Source organism: Meles meles, chromosome 5, assembly GCF_922984935.1.
Source record: "Meles meles chromosome 5, mMelMel3.1 paternal haplotype, whole genome shotgun sequence".
Lineage (NCBI taxonomy): Eukaryota > Metazoa > Chordata > Mammalia > Carnivora > Mustelidae > Meles > Meles meles.
In genome coordinates this window covers 46,618,145-46,641,809 of record NC_060070.1, presented here as the reverse complement: position 1 = coordinate 46,641,809, position 23,665 = coordinate 46,618,145, and the positions used below count along the sequence as shown (strand labels likewise).

The 23,665-nt window shown below is 43.0% G+C and overlaps 1 protein-coding gene across 3 annotated transcripts in view; it reads left to right on the top strand.

The window, feature by feature from the left end:
- Positions 1-23,665, top strand: part of MRAP2 (melanocortin 2 receptor accessory protein 2) — a 50,691-nt gene that overhangs the window by 13,949 nt on the left and 13,077 nt on the right. For 2 of the 3 annotated variants that reach the window (XM_046005858.1, XM_046005856.1), the window contains exons 2-3: positions 8,095-8,228; positions 20,890-20,989. In XM_046005858.1, coding sequence (XP_045861814.1) covers positions 8,102-8,228; positions 20,890-20,989 — 227 coding nt within the window. In that variant the 5' untranslated portion in view covers positions 8,095-8,101. Of the gene's footprint in view, positions 1-4,504; positions 4,543-8,094; positions 8,229-20,889; positions 20,990-23,665 lie in introns of all 3 variants that reach the window. The other variant, XM_046005857.1, reaches the window with a different exon arrangement.

Here is a 23,665-nt window from a genome sequence, read left to right as displayed (position 1 = left end):
ATGCTATGGTTGTAAATCATTCTCCTACACTTGGTCAGGGTGACCCAGTTCATTGCCTTTCTTGCCCTTGGAGGACTGTGAAAACCCAGCTTCCTAAATCTTCAGAGCTGGGACTGCGGTGTGGTTGCCCGGGGCAGCATGCCTGCCTTCCCTACACCTGTCTCCCAGCCATGCCTCAGCTCTCTTTTTGGAAACTATTTTTCAGATGGAGACTTCCCAGCTTCTTCCTGGGGTGTTTTCCCCCCTCTTTGTGGGTGTGATGTTCTTCTCACTGCCCAGCTGAGGTTTCTGTCAGAATGGGAGAACTCTGCTCTCAAGATCAGGGTGGGGTAAGAGAAGGAAAGGGGAGAATTCTGTGGCTTCTCCACAGAATGAGAAACTAAATCAGCAAGTATTTATTGCTTTTCTGCTATGAGCCAGGCCTTGTGTGGGCTTCTGGAAGTACAGCAGTGAGCAAAGTGGAAGGAGGCCCTGCCGTGTTGGTGCTTACAGAAAGGACACGGGAAGGAAGAGACAGCCCCAAAGGACTGGCCTATGCAGTCGTAGCATCGCCTGTACTATGATGTGATGCAAAGATCTGTTACCATCTCCAAAGATGTCTCCGAAGGGCTCCAGGATAGTCATTATGTCCCAGCATCGAGTAGTTCATGCAGTAAGCATTTGCTGGACTGAACAGAGTCAGGAAATGCTAACTTTAAGAATTACTTTCTAGTCTATTGACTACTCTGTGACTGCCCAGGGCATAAGTGGAGGAGGTGGATTTGGGAGTCCAGACCACTGTCTTCTTTGAGGCGCCAGCTGGTGGGAGAAGCATGCCCACTTGCCAATTACGTATCTCTCCATTTCAGATGTTGACTGAATATTTATCTGTACAAAATATTAAGTCCTGTTTCTGGGTTTGGAAGTTCTTTTATTGGCATTGATTCTGATTTTAAGACCGGCATAGTCTTCAGACTTGGGAACACTTGTGGTTCTGTTTTGCTTCTGGAAACAAGTTGCTGCTGTGCGGCAGGGATGTGGGGATAGAGAGGAAGAAGATGTATCTGAAATTTCTCTGCCAGCTGTCAGTTGCCACATTTTTGAGGTCTGCTGGGTGACTGCATACTTTCTAGGAAATACCCAGGAACAGTGTAAAACTTGATAGCATAGAGAAATGCGGGAGTCTGTTTGAGAGGGGAAGAGGTGTGTGTGTGTGTGTGTGTGTGTGTGTGTAATATCTCTAGGCTGAACTGAGTATCCAGAGATGCAGACTTCAAAAGTAAGATTCATGCTTAAGTCACAAGATAGTAGTTAGGTGGAAAAGACTTCCAAGTCCCAGAAGCAAGACCTCTTCAATGGGAAGAAATAAAAATCCACACTCCGTCAAAGAAATTGCTGACTTAAAATGGGTTCACAGAAAAGGAATCTGCAAACACAAGACTCAAAATAATAAGTACAAAAAGAGGGCAATGGCTCATACAGAATATATAAAGAGGAAAGGCACACTGGAGGGAAAATGTCTGCATGTTTTTAAGCACTGCCCTGGGAGGAGACCGCAGGGGCTCTGATTTCAATGCTTCAGGAATACCCCAGGGGCTCTGGTCTGTCATGAGCCTGACTCATAGCTTGCAGACTCTCCTCTGATCTCTGTGTGGCCCTACCCCACTGATATATGGGTAGGTTGAGTGCATCATTAGTCTTCACCTGGGGGCCTGGTCACAACTCTGTGCAATGAGGGAACTAAGCTTCTAAAGCTGCAATTCAGAACTTCTCATCTTGGGGTCCTAGGCTACCAGAATGCCGCCTAGCCAGGCTTTACGTTTGGTTTCTCAAATGCCTTTGCTTGGAGAGAGAAAGGGTGATGGGTTACAAGACTGACTCCTCTGTGTTTTGCTGAGGACAGTTGTTCCTAGGAATAGGAAGAAGAAAGAGATAAGTACATGTTACTAATGAGACCTTTATGGCCCAGTCCAGAACAGAGATTGGTGTGCTGGCTAGTATGCCCACAACTGGAATTTGGGGACTGAAGGGAAAGAAGATAGTGTGTGATAGGGAATTTTGATCTCAAAACTGAATGGGTCATTCAGTCTTCCTCTGTACCTCCAGGTTACTATGGGGCTTTGGATCAGTGACCTTGGCCAGCAGCTTCTTGGAGTGCTTTTCTGGCTGTCTTGTCAGCTGTGTGTGTGCATGCATGTGTGTGTATTCATTTTTTAGGGTTTATAGGTATCTTTAAGGCTCTCTCCTTAATGTTCTAGTCCGAGCATTGACCGAATTGGTGGTCACTGGGAAAGCACATCTGCTGATGTTTACACCTTAGTATGGAAATCGAGGTCCAACTTCAAGGAAATAACACCCTGGGCATGTGTACGCATCATGCTCAAAGGATGGCCACGTAGACCCTTTATTCACTCCAGAGAAGGGTCCATGACCACATGCATCTTCCCAGTTTGAAAGAGGTAGAGAGAATGGCTTGACCCGTCTTTAAGGAGAACAGAGCGTGCCCAGGAGTGGTGTGGGAAGCTGGGTAGGAGGAAGAAAGATCGGGTAATTGGAAGGAATGAGTGTTGGGAATGTGTGCGGGAGAAGGGGGATGTTTACACAGCCTTAAGACATGTCTGGGGCCACTAACCCTGCATTCTCACTCTGGGTTTGAGGTCTTCCTCTCTCCTCCAATCCTAGACATTGGCCTCAACTGCCACGTGTGTACCTGAAGAAGTTACACTTCCTTTCCTGGTGTGGTTTTTGAGGTTCAGTTGTGATTTTTCATTATTATGGCTGTTGGGAAGAGTGCTTTCGGCAGTTCGAAAGAGCAGTTAGCTCCAGGAAGCTTGCTTACGATGCATTTCCCCTGGAAGAGGTAGTTTTTCATGATGCTGCTATTACAACGAAATCTGACATTGAGGAGATTTGGGGAGGGGTGCTAAGGAGTGGTAGAAGCACAGAAGGCAGCTGCTTGGCTGAGCGCTGCGTTTCCTGTTTGCTGTGCTCAGGAGAGAGCAGCTGCCTGCTCTCAGTACCCCAGTGAGTAAGCCCTGTGGTGCCCGACTGTCTCCCCCACAACAGGGCGTTATACCGACATCGACATCGGTCCTTCACTGTCGTGCAAATACCAGACTCTGGGGGCTGCTGCCCAGATGTGCTGGCATTTCCCACGACAGTGAAACAGTGCCAGCTTCTGTCTGCAAGCTCAGACAAGCAACTTGAGCCTTCATACAGGAGACATAATACAAAATCCGGCCAGACGACAGCCTTCTGTTTATTTCCTGTCCTGGTGTATGCGGTGGCCCAAGCTAATCCGTTTGAGGCTTAGATGAGAAACATTGCCTCATAGGCTTTTTCAAGCTAGAGAGGAGAGGGGAGAGAAGGGGGAGGCCAGAGACACCGGCTCCCCCAATCTAACTTTGGGATTCGAGAACCTAGATGAAATAGAGAAAATAGCCTATTTTCTGTTAGGCTAGAAACCTAACCCCCCCGCCCACCCCGCCCCCTGTTATCTAAAGGCAGCCAAAATAATGGCTGCTCAGGCAGAGGTTGTCTAACATTTCATTCAGCTTCCATGGAGAACCTCTGTTAGTCTGGCTCTGTTCTTCACTCCCTCTCGGGTCCAGGCATCTGCCCGCACTTTACTCCTCTCTTAAATGACCGACTTTCCACTTTTAAGATCTCTGTACATGTGACTTGCATGACCCTTTGCTCTCTAGTTGTTGCTAGATAGTACATGTAGATGAACAGGGATGGTGTAAGGAAGAGTAAAAGGAGCAATGGGTGAGGGGCTGAGATTTCTTTCCTTCCTTCCTTCCTTTCTTTTTTCTTTTTTTTTTTTTTAAGAATTTATTTACTTATTTGTCAGAAAGAGCACACAAGCAGGGGAGCAGCAGGCAGAGGGAGAAGCAGGCTCCTTGCTGAGCAGGGAACCCGATGTGGGGCTCGATCCCAAGACCCTGGAATCATGACCTGAGCCGAAGGCAGACACTTAACAACTGAGTCTCCCAGGCTCCATAGGGGTTGAGATTTCTTGATCTCTGATGTTTTGTACAGACATAGTCTGTTTGCTAGTTCCTGGCCAGCCCTATGAGGGTGGCCGTAATGCTTCTTTTGACCTAAGAGAGTCGCAGGGAGACCTGCTGGGCTGGGCGAATGGGTCTGGGCAGCCACAGGTGGGGATCACCGTTAGGTACAGATGTGGAGAACAGCTTACACAGAGATCGGAAAAGACTCCCATCTTTATTTCCTTCGGTGTTTTATGTCCCGTTTGCCATTTTTCTGTTATCTATTTCGATACTAGATGAAGTCTAGTGCCTCCCTCTGCTCTGTTTATTACATTGACTATAATACCTGATTTCCAATAAAAATGAGATGATCAAACCAGACTTCTTATTATTTTCCTTAAAAACAGGAGAGATTATTACCATATTTTTGACTTGATGGAACAGCATGAATTCTGTGACGTACATATTTCTCACTAAAACTTTTAAAGCATCTAAATGAATGCCCCAGGAGTTATTATTATTATTTTTTACAGGTTTATTCATCCATCACACAGATCAATGAACCTACGTGGTGAGTTTGATAGGAATCTGCTGACGGGGAGTTGGTGATGCTTGAGGAAGAGGCCTAGGCTTTTCTGTCCCAGACTAGCATGTCTTATCTTAGAGTAATATTGCTGGTTGCTATGTATTGATCTTAACTGGGTCCTGACTACCCATACTTCATGTAACAGCACATTTAATCTTTATAGCAACTCATGAAATAGGTACTGTTATTATCTTCATTTTCCTGATAGGAAAATTGAAGCTTAGATCTTTTTTTTCCCCCCATTGCCCTAAAGGAGGGTTGGCAAACTTTTTCTGTAAAATACCAGAAAGTAAATGTTTTAAGCTTTTGGGCCATACTACCTCGGTTGCTACTACTCAACTCTGCACTTGTAATTCTAGAGAAGCCATAAAAAAATACAAAGACAAGGGCGGCTGTGTTCCAATAAACTTTATTTATGGGGGCGTCTGGGTGGCTCAGTTGGTTAAATATGTACCTTCGGGCTCAGGTCATGATCCCAGGGTCCTGGGATCGAGCCCAGAACTGCTCAGTGGGGAGCCTGCTTCTCCCTCCTCTCCTTGCTCATGCTCTCTCTTGCTATCTCTGTCGCTATCTCTACCTTTCTCTCAAACAAATTAGAAAAAAAAAATAAAACCTTTATTTATGGACTCCGATATTTGAATTTCATATAATTTTCTTATGTTGCAAAATATTATTTAAAAATTATTTTCCAGGAATGCCTGGGTGGCTCTGACATTTAAGCATCCAACTCTTGATTTCAGCTCAGGGTTGGGAGATTGAGTCCCACGTCAGGCTCTGTGTTGTGTGTGGTGCCTGCTTAGGGTTCTCTCTCTCTGTACCTCCCATCCACTCCTCTCCACTCTCTCTCTCTCTCTCAAAAAGAAATTGTTTTCCAACCATGAAAAAATGTAAAAACATTCTTCACTTGGAGGCTGTATAAAAATGAGTGGTGGGCCAGATTTGCCAGCTCTGTACAGATAAGAGTAAGCTGAAAAGAAGGAACCGGTTAGGATGGGCTGGTAGGAGGCATACTCTTGCCAAAGGGAAGAGCATGTGTGCAGGGAACACAGAGCATGAAGTCTCCGAGGAACTGCTGGAAATGCAAGCACAGTTTGGGAGGATACAAGGTGAGATAAGAGGAGACAGCAAGACCCAAGTCGTAATGTAGGACATTTCAAAGATTTTGGACTTTGTCTTTAGAGCAGTGGGAAGACATTAAAAATATTAAGCAAAGGAACGACAGGGGCAATTTAAAACAACAACAACAACAACAACAACACTGGCTGATAGGTGAAGAATGGATTACGATTGGTCGGTAAGAGTAGAAGCAGAAAAACCAGTTAGGCAGCTCAAGAAGGGGGCCAGGTGGGCGGTGATGGTGTCTACTAAGGACTGTAGCCAGAACCATTTCCCGGCACCATATTGAATGGAGGTAGAGCAATATGAAGATGCTGGTTTTCCAGTTTCAAATCTAGTGTGTTGCCTGCATGGTGTGAAATTCTTAACATTTTCAAATGGACATAGTGTTTATCTGAATCTACCATTTATCTCTGAACCCTACAGCTGAAGAGCTACTCTTTTCTCACACACAATTCTTTCCTTCTGGAGGAAGTGCTCATAAATGAGGATGGTGTTTCTTAGGTTTGAGTTATTAATTTTCATTTCCTGAGGAAATTTATTTCATCGAGGGAAATAATCTCTTGTTCAAATAACATAAAGACCAAAGATAATACTGTGGTTATGGTTTTATGTTACTTTTGTGTTGGTGTTAGAAAGGTCACTGAATACTTCCTTGATGGTCAGCTTTTCTTAAAATTTGTGTAGCTTTCTTTTCCAAATGAGAAATGATACATTCTCTTCTACCTTTGAAGGAATGATTTGTCTGCCTGGGCACTCACAGTAACACTCCAGTTCTTTTTTCTTTTCTTTTCTTTTTTTAAAGATTTTATTTATTTATTTGACAGAGAGAGACATACACAGTGAGAGAGGGAACACAAGCAGGGGGAGTGGGAGAGGGAGAAACAGGCTTCCTGCCGAGCAGGGAGCCTGATGTGGGGCTCAATCCCAGGACTCTGGGATCATAACCTGAGCCGAAGGCAGACGCTTACCGACTAAGCCACCCAGGCAGCCCAACACTCCAGTTCTGATTCTAGCCTGTATCTCTGGATCAGAGCACACTATCCTTTGAACAATATGATACCGAAGGGCTAGAGTCTGTTTTTGTGGGGTCCAGGATTGGGGATTACGGAAGAAAGGAAAGAAAGGGAAAGATGAGACTCACGGAGGAGTGATAGTGATGGTGATTTTGCCTCAACTTGTCTAGGGGTTGTGCGCTAGAGGCAGCAGTGGGTGATACTGACCCAAAGTGGGTGGAAGAAGGGGAACTTCAGAAAACTCTTGGGGGTGAGACACAGTGATTATGACTTCTCAGTGACTCTTGGTGTTAGCTGATCTGCCATTCAAATTTTTCCTTATATTACTGCTATTTGTTATTTTGTATTCTTTCTCAAATATAAAGCAAGGTCTGTAGGGTCCGTGTTTGTATATCAAGTGTCGTCTTCCATCCCATAATGTACAGTGTCTTGCACACAGTTGATGCCCAATATTGCATATTGGATCTGTTACTTTTTCACCTTTGGCCTACATACTGCACAGTGAAACCTCTTGTCTCAAAGAAGTCAGAATTTTAAAATCAAAAATCATCACCACGGAGACTCTTGGGTCATCCTGAGAATAGGACCAGTTTTAGGGGTAAGCAATAGCCAAGATTTGGGCTTTCACGGAGGATGTTCTCCCATTATGGGACTTCTGTTGACCACTTCTCTTTTGGCCACCCCATTTCATTAGCCTTTGGATGCTTGTCTTTGTTTTTGCACAGCAGATGCTCCATACATGTATACTGAGCAAGTTCATTTCTGGTACTGATTTTGTTTATTCTCTGTAGCCTCTGCATATTCATGCAGGTATAGGTGGTACGGCTGAAGTTGCAAGCTCAGAGACTTTGATACATTCTCTCCCTTCTTCCCTTCCTTCATTTATCAGTTATTGAAAGTTGGTTATGTGCCAGGCATTGGGTTAAGTGCTGGGGGATGGCAACAAAAAAGACATGGTGTATGACTTCAAAAACATTTCAGTCTAGCAGAGAGGTAAAAGGAAACCATGGCCACTTGGTGTGAAGTAGAGGCAACCATTGTTGACCTCTCCTGGACCTAGTGGATGGGACCTCCCTGGTGCATTTGCCTTCTGAATTTCTTTTTTTTTTTTTTAAGATTTTATTTATTTATTTGACACAGAGAGATCACAAGCAGGCAGAGAGGCAGGCAGAGAGAGAGAGGAGGAAACAGGCTCCCTGCTGAGCAGAGAGCCGGATACGGAACTCGATCCCAGAACCCTGAAATCATGACCTGAGCAGAAGGCAGAGGCTTTAACCCACTGAGCCACCCAGGCGCTCTGCACCAGGCCTTCTGAACTTCTGAATGTGGTCAAGAGCAGGTAGCAGATCTGTGCAGTTGAGGATGAATTAACAGGTTCTATGCTTCCTTTTCTCCATTTGTGCAGGGTGGAGATGTCTGGCCAGAGATTAATTTCTAACAGAACATCCCAGCAATCTGCACCTAATTCTGATTACACCTGGGAATATGAATATTATGAGATTGGACCAGTTTCTTTTGAAGGACTGAAGGCTCATAAATGTAAGTCTTATACAATTCCCCATTGTAAACATAATATATTTGTCTTAACCTGTGAAATCCCCCCAGGATTAATTTTCCTGAAGATTCTATCTTTTTACACAACTCTATTCTGTATCCCACAAGTCCCAGAAAACACCCCCCCTTCTAAACATAGGCCGATTGCTCAGGGATAGTATTGCATGAGTGACAAAGAACTTGAAAGATTCCCTTAGTGGGGGACCCTGAATCAATGTCATTCTCAAATTGAGATTCTTTTTGAAGTATTAATGATTCCAGCTCTCCCAAACCGTGTAAACATTTGGACCATCAAAAATATGTACAAAAGTAAAGTCTGAAACTATTATTTAAAAACCTTCTTTTGTTAACACATGGTCTACAGCATTCTTTCAGCCCTGCTGGGTTTCTGGGGCTGTAGAGAGCAGTGTGTGTACATACATAATGATGGACTGAAATAGCCTGTGGACATTCCCAATTTGGTGTGATAGGCATAAATTGTGCATTATGTTATTGGAATGACTAATAATCCAGCACAAAGCAAGGAAATACAGTTCTGTGGAAGGTTACCGTCCAGCTCCAGTCACACCTGCATGCTGCTGGTCCAGCACAAAGCGTCTGTTTTCCAGGAACTACTGCCCACTTGCAGGTTCTGTCATGGTTACCCCATAAATATTCCAGAGATATTTGGTTGTTTCAGAATGAATCCATAGCACTATAAAAATTTAGGTTTTTAACCTTTCAGTTAATGGAACACATTAGGAACTCTAAGGAAGATTGGAAATGGAGACGCAAATATGGCAAAGGAATTGCCTTTGTTCTTTTAGTATTTTCTGGGTGTTGCCACTCTGAGCTGTCTTGGTGTTCATGATCCCTTACATTCTTCTGCTGCTCCCTTGCAAGAAAGGCTTTCTAGTTTTTTTTTTTTTTCCAGCTTTCTTGAGGTATATTTAACAAAACTGTAATATATCTAAAGAATACAAAATCATTATTTGATAAACACATACATTGTGAATGGATTCCATCAAGTTAATTGAAACACTCATCACCTCAGATATTTCCCTTTATTTTTTGGTGAGAACATTTCAGTTCTGCTCTCTTGCAAATTTCAGTTATACCATACACATTGTCAATGATACTGAGCATGTTATATGTTAGATCCTCAGACCTCATTCCTCTTATAACTGAAAGTTTGTATCCTTTTACCAACCTCTCCTTGTTTCCCCCACCCTCAACCCCCGGGAACCCCTTTTCTACTCTTTGTTTCTATGAGTTTGAATTTTTGGGGGGTTCCCCATATATGTGATACCATGCAGTATTTGTCTTCTCCATTTGGCTTATTTCACATAACATAATGCCCCCCCCCAGGTTCATCCATGTTATCATAAATGACAAGATTTCCTTCGTCTTAAAGGCTGACTAATATTTGTGTGTGTGTGTGTGTGTGTGGGTACATCAATATAAGTGATGGACACTTAGGTTGTTTCCATACCTTAGCTATTGTGAATAATGCTACAGAGAATGTGGGAGTATAGATACGTCTTCAAGATAATGGTTTTGTTTCCTTTGGATATATATCCAGAAATGAGAATGCTAGATCATAGGTAGTTCTATTTCTACTTTTTTGAGGAAACTCCGTACTATTTATCGTAGTGGCTGTACCAGTTTACATTTCCACCCACAGTGCCCCATGGTTTCCTTTTCTCCACATCCTCACCAACACTGTTTATTTCTTGTCTTTTTTGATATTAGTCATCCAAATAGGGATGAGGTGGTATCTCATTGAGGTTTTGATTTGCATTTCCCTGATGATTAGTGATGCTGAGCACCTCGTCATGTGCCTGTGGCCATTTGGATATCTTTGGAAAATATCTATTCCGGTCCTTTGCCACTTTTTAATTGGGTTGCTTTTTGGTATTGAATTGTATGGGTTCCTTCTATTTTTAGATATTAACCCTTTATCAGATATGTGCTTTGCAAATATTTATTCCCATTCCATCAGTCCCATTTTCCTTTTGTTGGTGCTTTCCTTTGCTGTACAGTAGCTTTTTGGTCTGATGTAGTCCCACTTATTTATTTTCTTTCCATTGCCTTTGCTTTTGGTATCAAATCCAAAAAAAATCATTGTGAAGACCAACATCAAGGAGCTTGCCCCATATGTTTATGACCATTATTTTGAGCTCTCTATCAGGTAAATTGCTTATTTCCATTTCATTAAGATCTGTTTTTGGAGATTTATCTTGTTCTTTAGCTTGAAACATAGTTCTCTATTTCTTCATTTTTCTTGACTCTCTGTGCTGGTTTCTGTGCATTGAAGAAAACAGCTACCACTCCGTTTTGAGTGGTCTTGTGTAGGAGATCAACCTTGTCATTCAGCCTACCCTGGGCTCCTAGTTGCCTCTTGGAAGTTTTATGATTGCCAAAACAATTTTTTTGTTTTTAGTGGCTCCCAGTAGTTGAGGGTGTATCAAGACCTGCCTTTGTCCCCAAGGGGAAGATTATGGTCAGCACCTACCTAGATGAAGGCTGATTAGAAGCCCCAAGGATAGGCAGCAGCTGGAAAAGTATGTAATTAAATCCCTCCTGGAGAGAAACTAGGAGATGGAAGTTTTAAAGCAGGGGCACAGGGGTCCAAGAGCACCTGGCTCTAGGGGTCCTAAACAGACTAGGTTTGGCCACTTACAGCTGACAAAATCCACAAGCAGAGAGATGAGTCCTTCCTGGTGGAACAAGAAAGGAGTTTATTTCAGTGAGGCCAACACGGGGAAGACAGTGGACTAGTGTCTCAGGCTCCAAAGTGCCAAAGATACTTCCAGGTTTATATAACGAAAATGTTGGACAAAGGTGGGCAGTAAAGGTCAGGTTGATCATTGTCTTGGAGTCAGTCATGGGCAGGGTCTTGCTGGCTCAGGGCAGTCATTATGGGTAGTTTCCATTCCCATCAGGGGATGCTTTGCTCTGGGATCTTTTGCCAGAGCAGAAGAACTTAATCAATTAGAACATTTGAGGTCAAAATGGAGGTAGTGGAAATCCTCTTCCAGTTTTTGCCTGTTTCCTCTCTTTTTTTTTTTTTAATTAATTAATTAATTTATTTATTTTTTATTTGTTTATTTACAGCATAACAGTGTTCATTGCTTTGGCATCACACCCAGTGCTCCATGCAGTACGTGCCCTCCCTATTACCCACCACCTGGTTCCTCAACCTCCCCCCCCACCCCCCCCACCCCCACCCCCGCTGCCCCTTCAAAACCCTCTGGTTGTTTTTCAGAGTCCATAGTCTCTCATGGTTCATCTCCCCTTCCAGTTTCCCTCAACTCCCTCTTCTCTCCATCTCCCCATGTCCTCCATGTTATTTGTTATGCTCCACAAATAAGTGAGACCATATGATACTTGACTCTCTCTGCTTGACTTATTTCGCTCAGCGTAATTTCTTCCAGTCCCGTCCATGTTGCTACAAAAGTTGGGTATTATGCCTCCATCAGAAAGGATGAATACCCAACTTTTGTTTCCTCTCTTTTCAGCCAAGTAGATAGCTGGGCAAGTGCTCCTGCTTGTTAAGAATGGCTTTTTTGTTCCCTACAGTCCTGTAGGACTCCTGAATGTAAGCACCATTGGTATCAGAGCCAGGAGACTGGGGGCCTGTCCCTTGGGCTGTAGCCACAGAAGCTAGAGTGTCAGACATATAAGCTCTCTCCAGGGAGATGCCGGTGACTTGGTTTTATGATTAGAATAGGCTGCAGGGAGAAGACAGGGTGGGTTGGCAGTTTCCCTGGGAGACTGCAGGCAGCCGCTGGATGGGTGCTAAATCCCAGGCCCCGCCCTGAGGCCTCATCCTTTAAAGCAGGCAGAGAAACTCCTGTCCAGGAAAGAATGGGAAGTGGGCGTTTTTGTCTGCTTCCTCTGCAGTGAGCCTTGGGGGGATAGCTGTGGTGGGGGCTTACCTGCTTGCCCTTGAATTACTGCTTCTTTGTTTGCTATGTAGTCTTTGGGTTCTCATACACCTCAGCCCTTTTGGCTTCCAGAGCTAGGCATTTTAGTGGCCTGTCTCTGCAGGGAGGGTCTTAAAACTGGGGCTCCAGAGGTGCTGTCCAAACCGTTCCCTTCTTAGGGAGAAGCTGGAAGTTGGGGGTTTCCTTCCAACTGTGTGTTGCTGTGCTGGGGGTGGGGGAATGGCAAGAGTGTGTCTCAGCTCTTCCTACCCATTTTCCTGTGGGTGTTTTCCTCTTTTGCCAGAGGTGTGGGAGGACCTAGCTAGTTTCTGGATATCTTTCAGAGGGAATTCCTCCTTATGCAGCTGTACATTCAATGTGTTGGCGGAAGGAGGCAAACTCAGGAGCCTCTTAAGTCTCCATCCTAGTCAAGTCCCATCCCAGCTTAATTAAGTGATCGAGCCTTTGTCCCCATGCCCCTGTGGCAGAAAGGCTTTGCCTGTGGGTCCCTGGGGCCTGGAAGCCACTGGTGGCTAGTAGCTGCGGCGGAGCCTCTAGCAGGCCAATTAGAGAGCAGTGATACTCTTAGGAATTAGTTGGACAGTTGGATGGTCAGGGCCAGGGTCCCCAACAATGAAATGAAAATATGGGGTTGGGACCAGCTGAGACAGAAGAGCACTGACATCCTGTTTTGCAGCTTAGGGCCCCACCAGCATTCTGCTTTGCAGCCATTGCAGAAATGACTTCTGCAAAACGTTCTCAAATAAGGCAGGTAACCACAAAACATTTGTCAGTATCACTGGCAAGGGGCGGTTAAGAAAGAAGCCCCCAGGGGCGCCTGGGTGGCTCAGTGGATTGGAGCCCCTGCCTTTGGCTCAGGTCGTGGTCCCAAGGTCCTGGGATCGAGCCCCACATTGGGCTCTCTGCTCCACAGGGAGCCTGCTTCCTCCTCTCTCTCTGCCTGACTCTCTGCCTAGTTGTGATTTCTCTCTGTCAAATAAATAAAATGTAAAAAAAAAAAAAAAAAGAAATAAAGAAAGAAAGAAGCCCCCAGGTGTCAGGAAAAAAAAAAAAAAGACCATCAGCATGTAGACTTTAGCCTAACAGACTTTAGCACATAGATGGATACAGGACCCAAGCCCTGATTGGCACCACTCAGCACACCCTGATTGCTTTAAATAGTTCCGGAAAAGAGCTCATAAAACCCCCTAAACTCAGAAACTCCAAGGGCAACACTCTTCCCCCCCACCCCCACCCCAGGAGCTTTATAACATTGCTCAGTAAACTTTGCTTTGCTGCCGGCCACTCTTCATTCTTCGTGGGGGCATGACCAAGGAGGGGCGGCACTAAAGGCAGAGAAAATCCCACAATACTGTGGCTCATTCCCAAGTCTTGGTCTCCACCAGTGGACCTGCAAAGGGCTTCAGAGTTACTCATTTACCGGATCAAGGGCTTTCTGTATTTATTCCTTAAAAAGTCATTAACTAAATCATATATCCTTTATCCCTGAAGTGAATAGTAATAACTAAATGCTTTCACTCCTTCATTTATTGATGTCTGCTCAGTATTTCTCTGTGGAAATTTTGAAAAGCAGATGAAATCCCTTAGGATATGCTGTCATTGATTATCTGCTGGAAGGCTGTTGCTGTCAGGGCATGAAATCATGCTCCTTCATTTACTTTAATTCTTCAATCTGTTGTTTTTCTGGAGCAATCTTTAGGTAAGGACACTTGCTTTTTAAGAATTTTAGTACAAAGCAAATTTTAGTACTGGGCAAATTGCCATATATTTCCCTATAATTTACACTTTTACAGGTCGGTGAACCAAATATTTTCTGTCAGTGTGCTCCTATCTCTTTTCCTTAGTTTAAGGGGCAAAGAAGACAGACTTGCTGCTATTATTTTGGTTGGTATATCTCTAGAGACAATTGGAAATCTTTTTTGAGCACATTACATTCTAGAAATGATTATAACTGGTAAGAACTCCTGCAAATGATTACAACTGGTAAGACAGAAGTATGACACATTACTTATTTACTTTACATACTATACTATTAATAAGGAGTGCTTTGTTAGTTTTAGCATTCACATCAGGAAAAAACGGAATGCCTGGTTTAGTCCTTACTGTTTGGATGTAAAAGACCTGACTAAAGTAGAGGTCCTTAGCTTCCAGAACCCGACAATATATGAGGCACAGGGAAGAGAATAAGAAACAAACGAAAAACACAGACATACAGGAAAACAGAAAAGATCAAGTCAACTATTGTACTGTGTACTTTGGTATAGTCTCTTCCACTTTAAAATGCTGTGATTCTGAGGTGCCTGGGTGGCTCAGTCATTAAGGATCTGCTTTTGGCTCAGGTCATGATCCCGGGGTCCTGGGATTGAGCCCTGCTTGGTGGGGAGCCTGCTTCTCCCTCTGCCACTCCCCTTGCTTGTGTTCCCTCTCTGGCTATCTCTCTCTTTCTGTCAAATAAATAAAATCTTTAAAAGAAAATTTTTTTAAAAAAATTAAATGCTCTGATTCTGACCTTCAAGTGTGTTTCCTTGTATTGCAGAGCAGAATTCAAAGCCAGTTAGGTGTAGGTTTAGAAAAATAGAAGGCAGATATTTCAAGGGAAGCATTTATTGAGGACAGGATAACAGTTGTCTTCACTTGCTTTGCCTGTAACAGATCATACTTGGCAACAGTAGCTCCATCTTTAGTTAGACCAGGTTCTTCTGCCTGCTGAAATGAAGAGTCCTGCCTTCAAAGGGTCTTTCGTCTGAGAGGCAAGCTCTGGTGGTTATTGTGAGTTCTCCTTTTGCTCTCAGTTTTGCATCTGGCATTAAACCTTATAATCCATCAGAAGTGAACGTATATCTGACATATATTTGGCACCAACAGAATGACCACCCACTCATTCACTCTTTCTTTCAGCAAGTATTTACCGAGTACCCGTTACGTGCAGCACTCTTTTAAGAACTGGAGATGCAACAGCAAACAAAAGAGGCAAAAATACCCCAGCTTATAGATCTTGCTTCCTCGTGGGAGAGATAGACAATACATAAGTTAAATAAACAAACCATGCCATATGGTCATAGAAAATAGAGTAGGGAAAGGAGATACGGAGTGGGGTGGTAAAATTATACATAGGGTGGTCATGGAAGGACTTACCGAGAAGGAGAAATTTGAGAAAAGACCTGAAGGAAGTGAGAGGCTGAATTGGAAGGTATCTGGAGAAGAGCATTCCAGAAAATGCTCCATGGCAAGAATGAAATGGATCATCCAAGGAACAACGAGGAGACCAGGGGAGTGACTATGAGGCAGGATAGCAAGAAAAGAAGTCAGGGAATAGAGAAGAGGAAAAAGGCAATAGCGTCTTTGGGATCACTTTTTCTCTGAGATGCCATTTGGAGAAGAGGAATCGCATCTGGTTTAGGCTTCCGTAAGACATCGCTATGGGTGGGGGAGGGAGGGAGTAAGATTGGAGACAGAAGACCAGTCAGAGGAGGCTATCGCAGTAGTTCAGGCAGCTGATGATGGTGGCTTGGCCATGATGGGTGACAGTGGAGTGGTGAGAGGTGCATACATTCTGGATAGTTCTAAAAGATAGATCTAATAGTCTTCATCAGTAGATTGGTCGTAGAGCATAATAGCAATTGAAGAGCCAAGGAGGATTTGAAGATTCGTGATCTAACTGGCAGCACAAATTGCAATGAATGGAGATGGGGGAGACTATGGGAGAAGCAGGGACATCAGGAGCTCAGCTTTGGACTTGTTAAATTGAGACCTGTCAGACATCCAATAGGACATGGCAGGAGAGATATGCTGTGAAGGTGTGAATTTGAGAGTCATGGCATATAAATCATATTCAAAGTTAAGAGGCTGGATGAATGAGTATAGACAGAAAACTGAAGAGGTACAAGAACTGAGCCCTGGCACATGGTGTTAGGAGGTGTTAGGAGGAAAATAGCAAAGGAGCTTAAATGGAATGTCCAGGAAGGTAGGAAGAAAACAGGGCAATTGTGTTTCCTGGAAGTCAAATGAAGAAAGAGCTTCAGGGATGAGGCTATGTTAAATGCTGCTATTATGTCAAGTAAGTTGAGGACTGTGACTTGACTGTTGGATTTACAACACAGAAGTTATTGGCAATGATTGAAAGCAGGCTTAACAGAGTGTGTAGGGAGTGAAAGGCTGATGGAATTGGTTCAAGAAAAAAATGAGAGGAGAAGAACTGAAAACCATACGTACAGACAGATCTCTCAAGAATTTTGCTATGAAGGGAAAGAGAAATAGGACATTTAGGAAGACCTTGACTAGGTGAGACAAGATGTTCTTTGAGAAGCAGAAGCAAAGCCTATGAGTCCAGACGTGCACACGTTTACATTTTAGCAGGACCATTAGCTGCTGTGTTGAGGAAAGAGTGAACGAGCACCCTTTTATTCTGAGCCATCAGTGGAGGTCATATCCCATTGTTTTTTTCATATGCCAACTTGCAGATAATGCCAGCCACACTCATGGACGAATTAGCAAGAAGCCAGGTCATCAAGATGAGAGGTAGAGCTGGAGTGTGCGAAGGCTTAGACTAAGAGGGGTCATTGGAAGCACAGTCAAAGCAAGTTCTGGAACAGCACTGTTGGCTCCTTGCCGGGAATTCAGACCACAAAATTGGCCCTAATGCATTAGGAACCAGAAGTGCTATGAGGACAGTTCTGGCTCTTTATCCTGAATCCTTTCCTTCAGTTAGTATTACTCCTTGCTTTTCATACAACCAGGAGATGGAAAGGTCACAATTAATTCTTAGGAGGTGGAATGGAGGGAACTGGGATTGGGTAGTTGGCCCTAGTCTGACCCTGGAGTAGGAAAGATAATCATGGTGAAACAGCATCCCACCAGTGAAAGCCACGCTGTCGTCAGCTTTCTGCTCTGTTTCATTCCATTCACCATTTAGAAATCCCCTTGACAATTTACTCTACCCCTTTATTATAATGATCTCTAAACAGTTCAGTTTCTAGACAGAACAGAAGTGGCCACTGGGCTCTGTTAGAAACACCTTAGGAAAGCTTCTCTTGGTTTCCTTAACCAGCAGGCCTCACTGGAGCTTTACTCTCTATAAACCTTTATTTTGAATCCTTCTCAGGGAGGGGTGCTTTGGAGAGGGCCAGGGTCTCTGCTTTCCCCCTTTTACTGACATGCCCATGTCTATGAAACATGGTATATAAATAAAAGTTCAGGAGAGTTTGGACATGCCTGGGCCAAGATGGGAACCTCCGATATTCCCTGAAAGGGGCTCAGGGTAAGAAAGTGCCCTAGGGTCAGGCCATGTGACACAGGATGAGGGAGAGGAAAATTAGTGGAAATAACTAGAGGAAGCAAAATTCTGTTTGAAGAGGAATGTGAATAAACAGCCACTCGAGGCATATTGTAATAGTATATATAGATGCCATATTATCAAGGAAGCCTTTGGAAACGCTGTTTGACCACTGGCATTCTCAAGTTCTATCGCCCTGATCCTCCCTCTCCTGCTCCCCCATGACATCAAGGAAGGCCTGTGACCCTCTCATGCCCCACAGTATTATGGCCTTTTGATCAGCTTGCTGGGGTGCTAGGAAGGCAGAGAGAAGGAACTAGGCTGGATTAAAGGCACGCCTCCTTCATCTCTGCCCACCCTGAGCTAGAGAAGTGAAGTGAAGGGAATCCAGCCATTGTTTGCAGGGCAAAAACTGTCCTAATGCGAACATCTTACAATGTGAATCAACATGACAAGGTTAAATTCTCAACTGAGAACTTCAGTATAATTCTTGCATATACTTTAGAATTCGCTTTTGCTCTGCAGGCCGTTGATGAAGTACAGCATGCTGAACCGTCATTATCAGTGTGGTGGGACTTCCCAGTCTGTGCTCCCAGGACTGAGGTGTTATTCTTGAATGTTGGTTGCTCTTGTATACACGTGTTTTTTTGGTATCCTTTTGTCCTTTTTAGGCTTCATTTCCACTGTGTTATAAGGCAAAATATACAATTCCTATTGCTTTGGCACTCTGAGTCCAAGGAAAGATACATTAGTTTTGTGTTCAGAGCACTGAATGAACATGGTTGAATAAAAATGAACTTCAGGGCAATCCTATATGTAAAATGAAATATGAATTATTCAGAGTAAATTGCTGATCTGACTTCTTAACTTTAGAAAAGGGCAATACATAATTTAATTAGAATGATGCTTTGCACTGAAGCACATTAACTTTTTTTTAACTTAATGTGTTTTTTTAAAAATTTTGAAGCATTCTTACTGTGATCTTATGTAGGGGAACTTCTTAGAATAGATCAGAAAATGTGAAATATTTTTTACCATTCTGACTGGTGTGAGGTAGTGAGGATTTGGAAAAAGGGGAATCCTCTTAAAATTGCTGGTAGGAATGCAACCTTGTTTGGGCAATCTGGAAAACAGCATGGCAGTTCCTCAAGAAGTTAAAAACAAGCTACCGTACAACCCAGCAATTGCACTACTAGGTATTTACCCAAAGGATACAAATATAGTGATCTGAAGGGGCACCTGCACCCTAATGTTTATAGCAGCAATGTCCACAATAGCCAAAACATGGGAAGAGCCCAGATGTCCATCAACAGATGAATGGATAAAGAAGATGTGGTGTCTATATACAATGGAATATTACTCAGCCATCAAAAAATGAAATCTTGCCATTTGCAATGACACGGAGGGAACTGGAGGGTATTATGCTAAGTGAAATAAATCAATCAGAGAAAGACAGTTATCATATGATTTCACTTATATGTGGAATTTAAGAAATAAAACAGAGGATCATAGGGGAAGGGAGGGAAAAATAAAGTAAGACAAAATCATAAGAGACTCTTATCCTTAGGAAACAAATGGGGTTGTTGCAGGGGAGGTGGATGGGTGATGGGCATTAAGGAGAACACTCAATGAAATGAGCACTCCATGTTATATACAACTCATGAATCACTGTATTCTATCTCTGAAACTAATAATGTACTGTATGTTAATTAATTGATGATAAATTAAAAATAACTTTAAAAAAGAAAGAAAATGTAAAATGATTCAATTTTGGTGCCTTCCCCAGATCTGAGACCCTAAAATGTATGTGCCAGTTTTTGTAGACTGTGCAGTCTCATCCCTGTCCCAAGGATGTATACTTGTGACTATTAACCAAGATAAGATCAAGGAAGGGCCCGTGTAGAGAAGCATAAGCATGTCGTGGGGTTCGAAGGAGGGAAAAAACACATCACTTAGGGAAGTTAGTTCAGGCTATGGGAGGGAGATGGTATAAGGAATGGTCTTTTTTTTTTTTTAAACATTTATTTGACAGAGACAGATCACAAGTAGATAGAGAGGCAGGCAGAGAGAGAGAGAGAGGGAAGCAGGCTCCCTTCTGAGCAGAGAGCCCTATGTGGGACTTGATCCCAGGACCCCGAGATCATGACCTGAGCCGAAGGCAGCGGCTTAACCCACTGAGCCACCCAGGTGCCCCTCTTTTTTTTTTTTAAGATTTTATTTATTTATTTGACAGAGAGATGCATAGCGAGAGAAGAAACACAAGTAGAGGGAATGGGAGAGGGAGAAGTAGGCCTCCTACCAAGCAGGGAGCCCCATATGGGACTCCATCCCAGGACCTGGGATCACAACCCCAGTTGAAGGCAGCCACCTAACGACTTAGCCACCCAGGAGCCCCAAGGAATGGTCTTTGAAGGATGGATAGACTTATTAGCTCTGTGTTGGGGAAAATTGTTCCAGCCAGGTGAGGATAAGAGCCCCTGAAAAGGTGTGGATCTTAGGAAGTTATGGCTAAGAGTTAAGGTAAATACAGGGACACAGCATTCCCTTGTCTAATTGGAAACATGGGTTTTAAAGTACAGGTAAGCTGGGAGAGATTGATGATAATTTTAACCATAATAGCTGGCAAATGTGGGGTACATTTTTCTCAGATGCCAGACATTGTAGAAAGTGCTTTACGTATAGAATCTCTTTTAATTTGGAAAAGGTCAGGGCCATTTTTGCCAGAGTTTTTTTGTCTTTATTGTTTTGGTTTTGCTTTGCTGAAGAATTTTTCATGAAGGAACAACATTAACAGAGTTGTCATAAAGTAGATTCACACAGAGATGAGACAGAGGGAAAGACACAAGACAGGGAGAGCACTCAAGAGGTGACTTGTATGTTCTCCTCAAGAAGTAATGAGGACTTGAGTTATTCCAGTATGAATGTAAGTGAAAATACAAAATTGGGTTGGCTTGAATAAGAATTCATTTTATTTTTTTTAAGTAGGCTCCATGTCCAACGTGGGCTTGAACTCACAACCTTGACATCAAAAGTCACATGCTCTACTGATTGGGTCAGCTAGATGTCCCCAGAATTTATTTTAAAATTTCATATTGCTATCTCTGCTAAAAAGGATATTTTCTAACTCAGGACACTTAAGTGGAAACTTAAGGACCCAGATGATCTACCTTCTTTCTGGGGTTCCTTCATTAAGATATGGAAATGAAGAGTCAGTAATGCCAAAGTCTCTCAATGTCATCGGGAACAGAAACCCTGCCGCTCACAAGATCTTCCCTCTCTCTCATTCCTTATGTCTTATCTGTCCCCAGTTGACTAATGGGTCAAGATTGTCTTATCATATTGTTAACTTTCTTTTCTTATTTCGTGTAATGAAAAATTCAGATTCCTTGAATGTTCAAGTATTAAGCTGCTATGAAATGCTAATCCCAGTATTAACTGTTTACAGATTCCATTGTGATTGGATTTTGGGTTGGTCTCGCTGTCTTCGTGATTTTCATGTTTTTTGTGCTGACTCTGCTGACCAAGACAGGAGCGCCACACCAAGAGTAAGTTTGGGTCTTTCCTAAATATCTATTAAGCCCCATGGGAACTAAATAAATAGACATACTATCCAGGGCTGGGGTTGCTTCCAATGGGGGAAAAAGGGGCTGGTTATGGATTTACTGCCTGGACCCAGTTGCCTTTGGGTGGAATCACCTTCCTCCTGGCACTTCGCCTCTTGGCCCTGGGGCTTGTTTTCAAGAGCACCCTTGTGAACCTAGATTTCACAGTGATCTAGGCCTGATTTTTATTTTGAAATGTTTATTAATGTTTATTATTATTTTTTCCTATTCCCAAAAGAATTTGGGTAAGTCACAAGACCAAAAATTGTGGGGAAGAAAAAAAGATAGTAGCAAAATGGTATGAAAACCAGTTATTTATTTATTTATTTGTTTATTTTCATTTATTAATTTATTCATTCTATAAATATTTGCCAGGTAACTATGTGCTACATATTATACTAAGTGACATGAAGTTAAAATAGGAAAGTGCTTTTGTTCAGTAGCTCACTGTTTAGCAGAAGATAAATTAGTAAACAAGAAAATTAGAGTATGCTAGGATCTATGTTAAGCTATGATGTAGTTTTTTTTTTTTAAGATTTTATTTAATTGACAGAGAGAGATCACAAGCAGGCAGAGAGGCAGGCAGAGAGAGAGGGAAGCTGGGTCCCTGCTGAGCAGAGAGCCCGCCATGGGGCTTGATCCCAGGACCCTGAGATCATGACTGGAGCCGAAGACAGAGGCTTTAACCCACTGAGCCATCCAGGAGCTCCTGATGTAGTTTTTTAACTAAAAAAATTTTTTTATTATGTTATGTTAGTCACCATACAGTATATCATTAGTTTTTGATGCAGTGTTCCATGATTCATTGTTTGCGTATAACACCCAGGCTCCAAGCAATACGTTTTAAAAAAATATTTCAAGGAGCAGAGAAATAGTTATAACTGGGTACTCAGTTGAATTATTAACAATAAAACAGTGAGTTCAACACTGAGCTTCCTTGAAGCTAGGATAAAAAGAGAAACACCAAGGATTATATAATTCTCAGGGCAGGATAAAGAACATTTGTGTTGGGCCTTGGATTTATGATGGAAATTATTACATGACTCTTAAAGAATATTGAGTAACGTCAGAAGGTGTTTTTTCACTTGTGGATGCAAAAAACTCAGAAATGTTTTCGAGGATTTTTATTATCCCAACTCTTCAAACAAAGCAAGAAATAACATGTCGAATACCTTTTTAGTCAGTCCCAGCCAGCAGAGATAGCACACTCCAATTAGGTAATTGGAAGAGCTTTCGATGACAAGACTATCCCTGAGTTGTGGCCAGATGGAAAGATAACCCGACAGGACAGTGCAGGGTCCCCCAGGCGAGCAACACTGAGGAACAGGTACCAACCACCCTAGATCTGAAGGGGACCCAGGAGTTCTGTGAAAAGGGTGGCTGAAAGGAGCTGTGACTTTGGATTGAAGGACAGAGCTAGCCCGATGGGACCCATCTCAGCGAGGGACCTCAAAATAAATACCAAGTCCTTATTTTCCTTCTTCCTTTCACCTCTTACCATTGCTCTCCATTGGCTGACCACAGTGGCACAACCAGCAGCCAGTCTCTCCAACAGAGGTCAGTTTTCTAGGCTACAGAGCACACTGCAGCAGGCAGAATGGCAGAGAGTGGCTTGGGAGAGTAAATGGAAGAAATGTAGCAACATCCTACCATTTTCCATCTAGTCGCCCTCCTACTCCTCATAGCCTGGCAACAGGATTCTCCCTGTTGTCATATCTCCTCACACTCTCTTCCATGGCTGTTGTTCAGTCTTCAGCCTGCACTTGCGCACTCTAAGAAGTGCCAGGAGAAAGGGAGCTGTTCTGCTCTTCACTCAGCTATTTTCAGACATTAAGGTGCAGAAAAAAAAAAAAAAAACATTCAACACATTTTAAATGAAAGGAAAATAATATTTATTGAAGCCTACGGAGACATCCAGTTGAGAATCTCTTTAACGCCACTGAAAAGCCACTAAAAAGACAGGGAACTTCCCTTTCTTCTGTGTCCTCATAAAAATCTGTACCTGACTTTGCTTCTGTTATACTGGTCCAGGGAATTTGAAGATAGGGTGTGGGTTACAACAGTGGTAAGAAAAGCAGAGGACAGACTTAGGTTAGGGAACATCTCATGGAGTGGTCAGTGAACAACAGCACTGTGATCTTCCTTTTCTTCAAAGGGACAGATTTTTGCAGGACTGTTGGGATGTATTTGCTTGATATAGGACGCACGTGATCTTTACGCTTGAGAACACCCTACCCCCAAAGAAAACATGACTTCACGTCATGATTAACTTTATACACCAAGTTGTCAAGGCTATGATACCGAAATAGTTGATCAAATATTATTCTAGGCATTTCTGCATTTATGTTTTTCATTGAGTTAACATTTAAACTAGTAGACTGAGGAAAGCAGATCATGGTCCATAATGTGAGTGGGTTTCATCCAATCAATCATTGGAAAGCCCACAGCCTCACTCTGCAGCTCTTCCCTGGGGCTCCAGCCTGCCAGGTTACCTGGCAGATTTTGGACTTGCTAGCCTCCACAATCCACGTGAACCAGTTCCTTAAAATAAAAAATTAAATTAAAATAAATTAATAAATACATTTAAATAATTAAAATAAATCTCTCTCAGACACACAC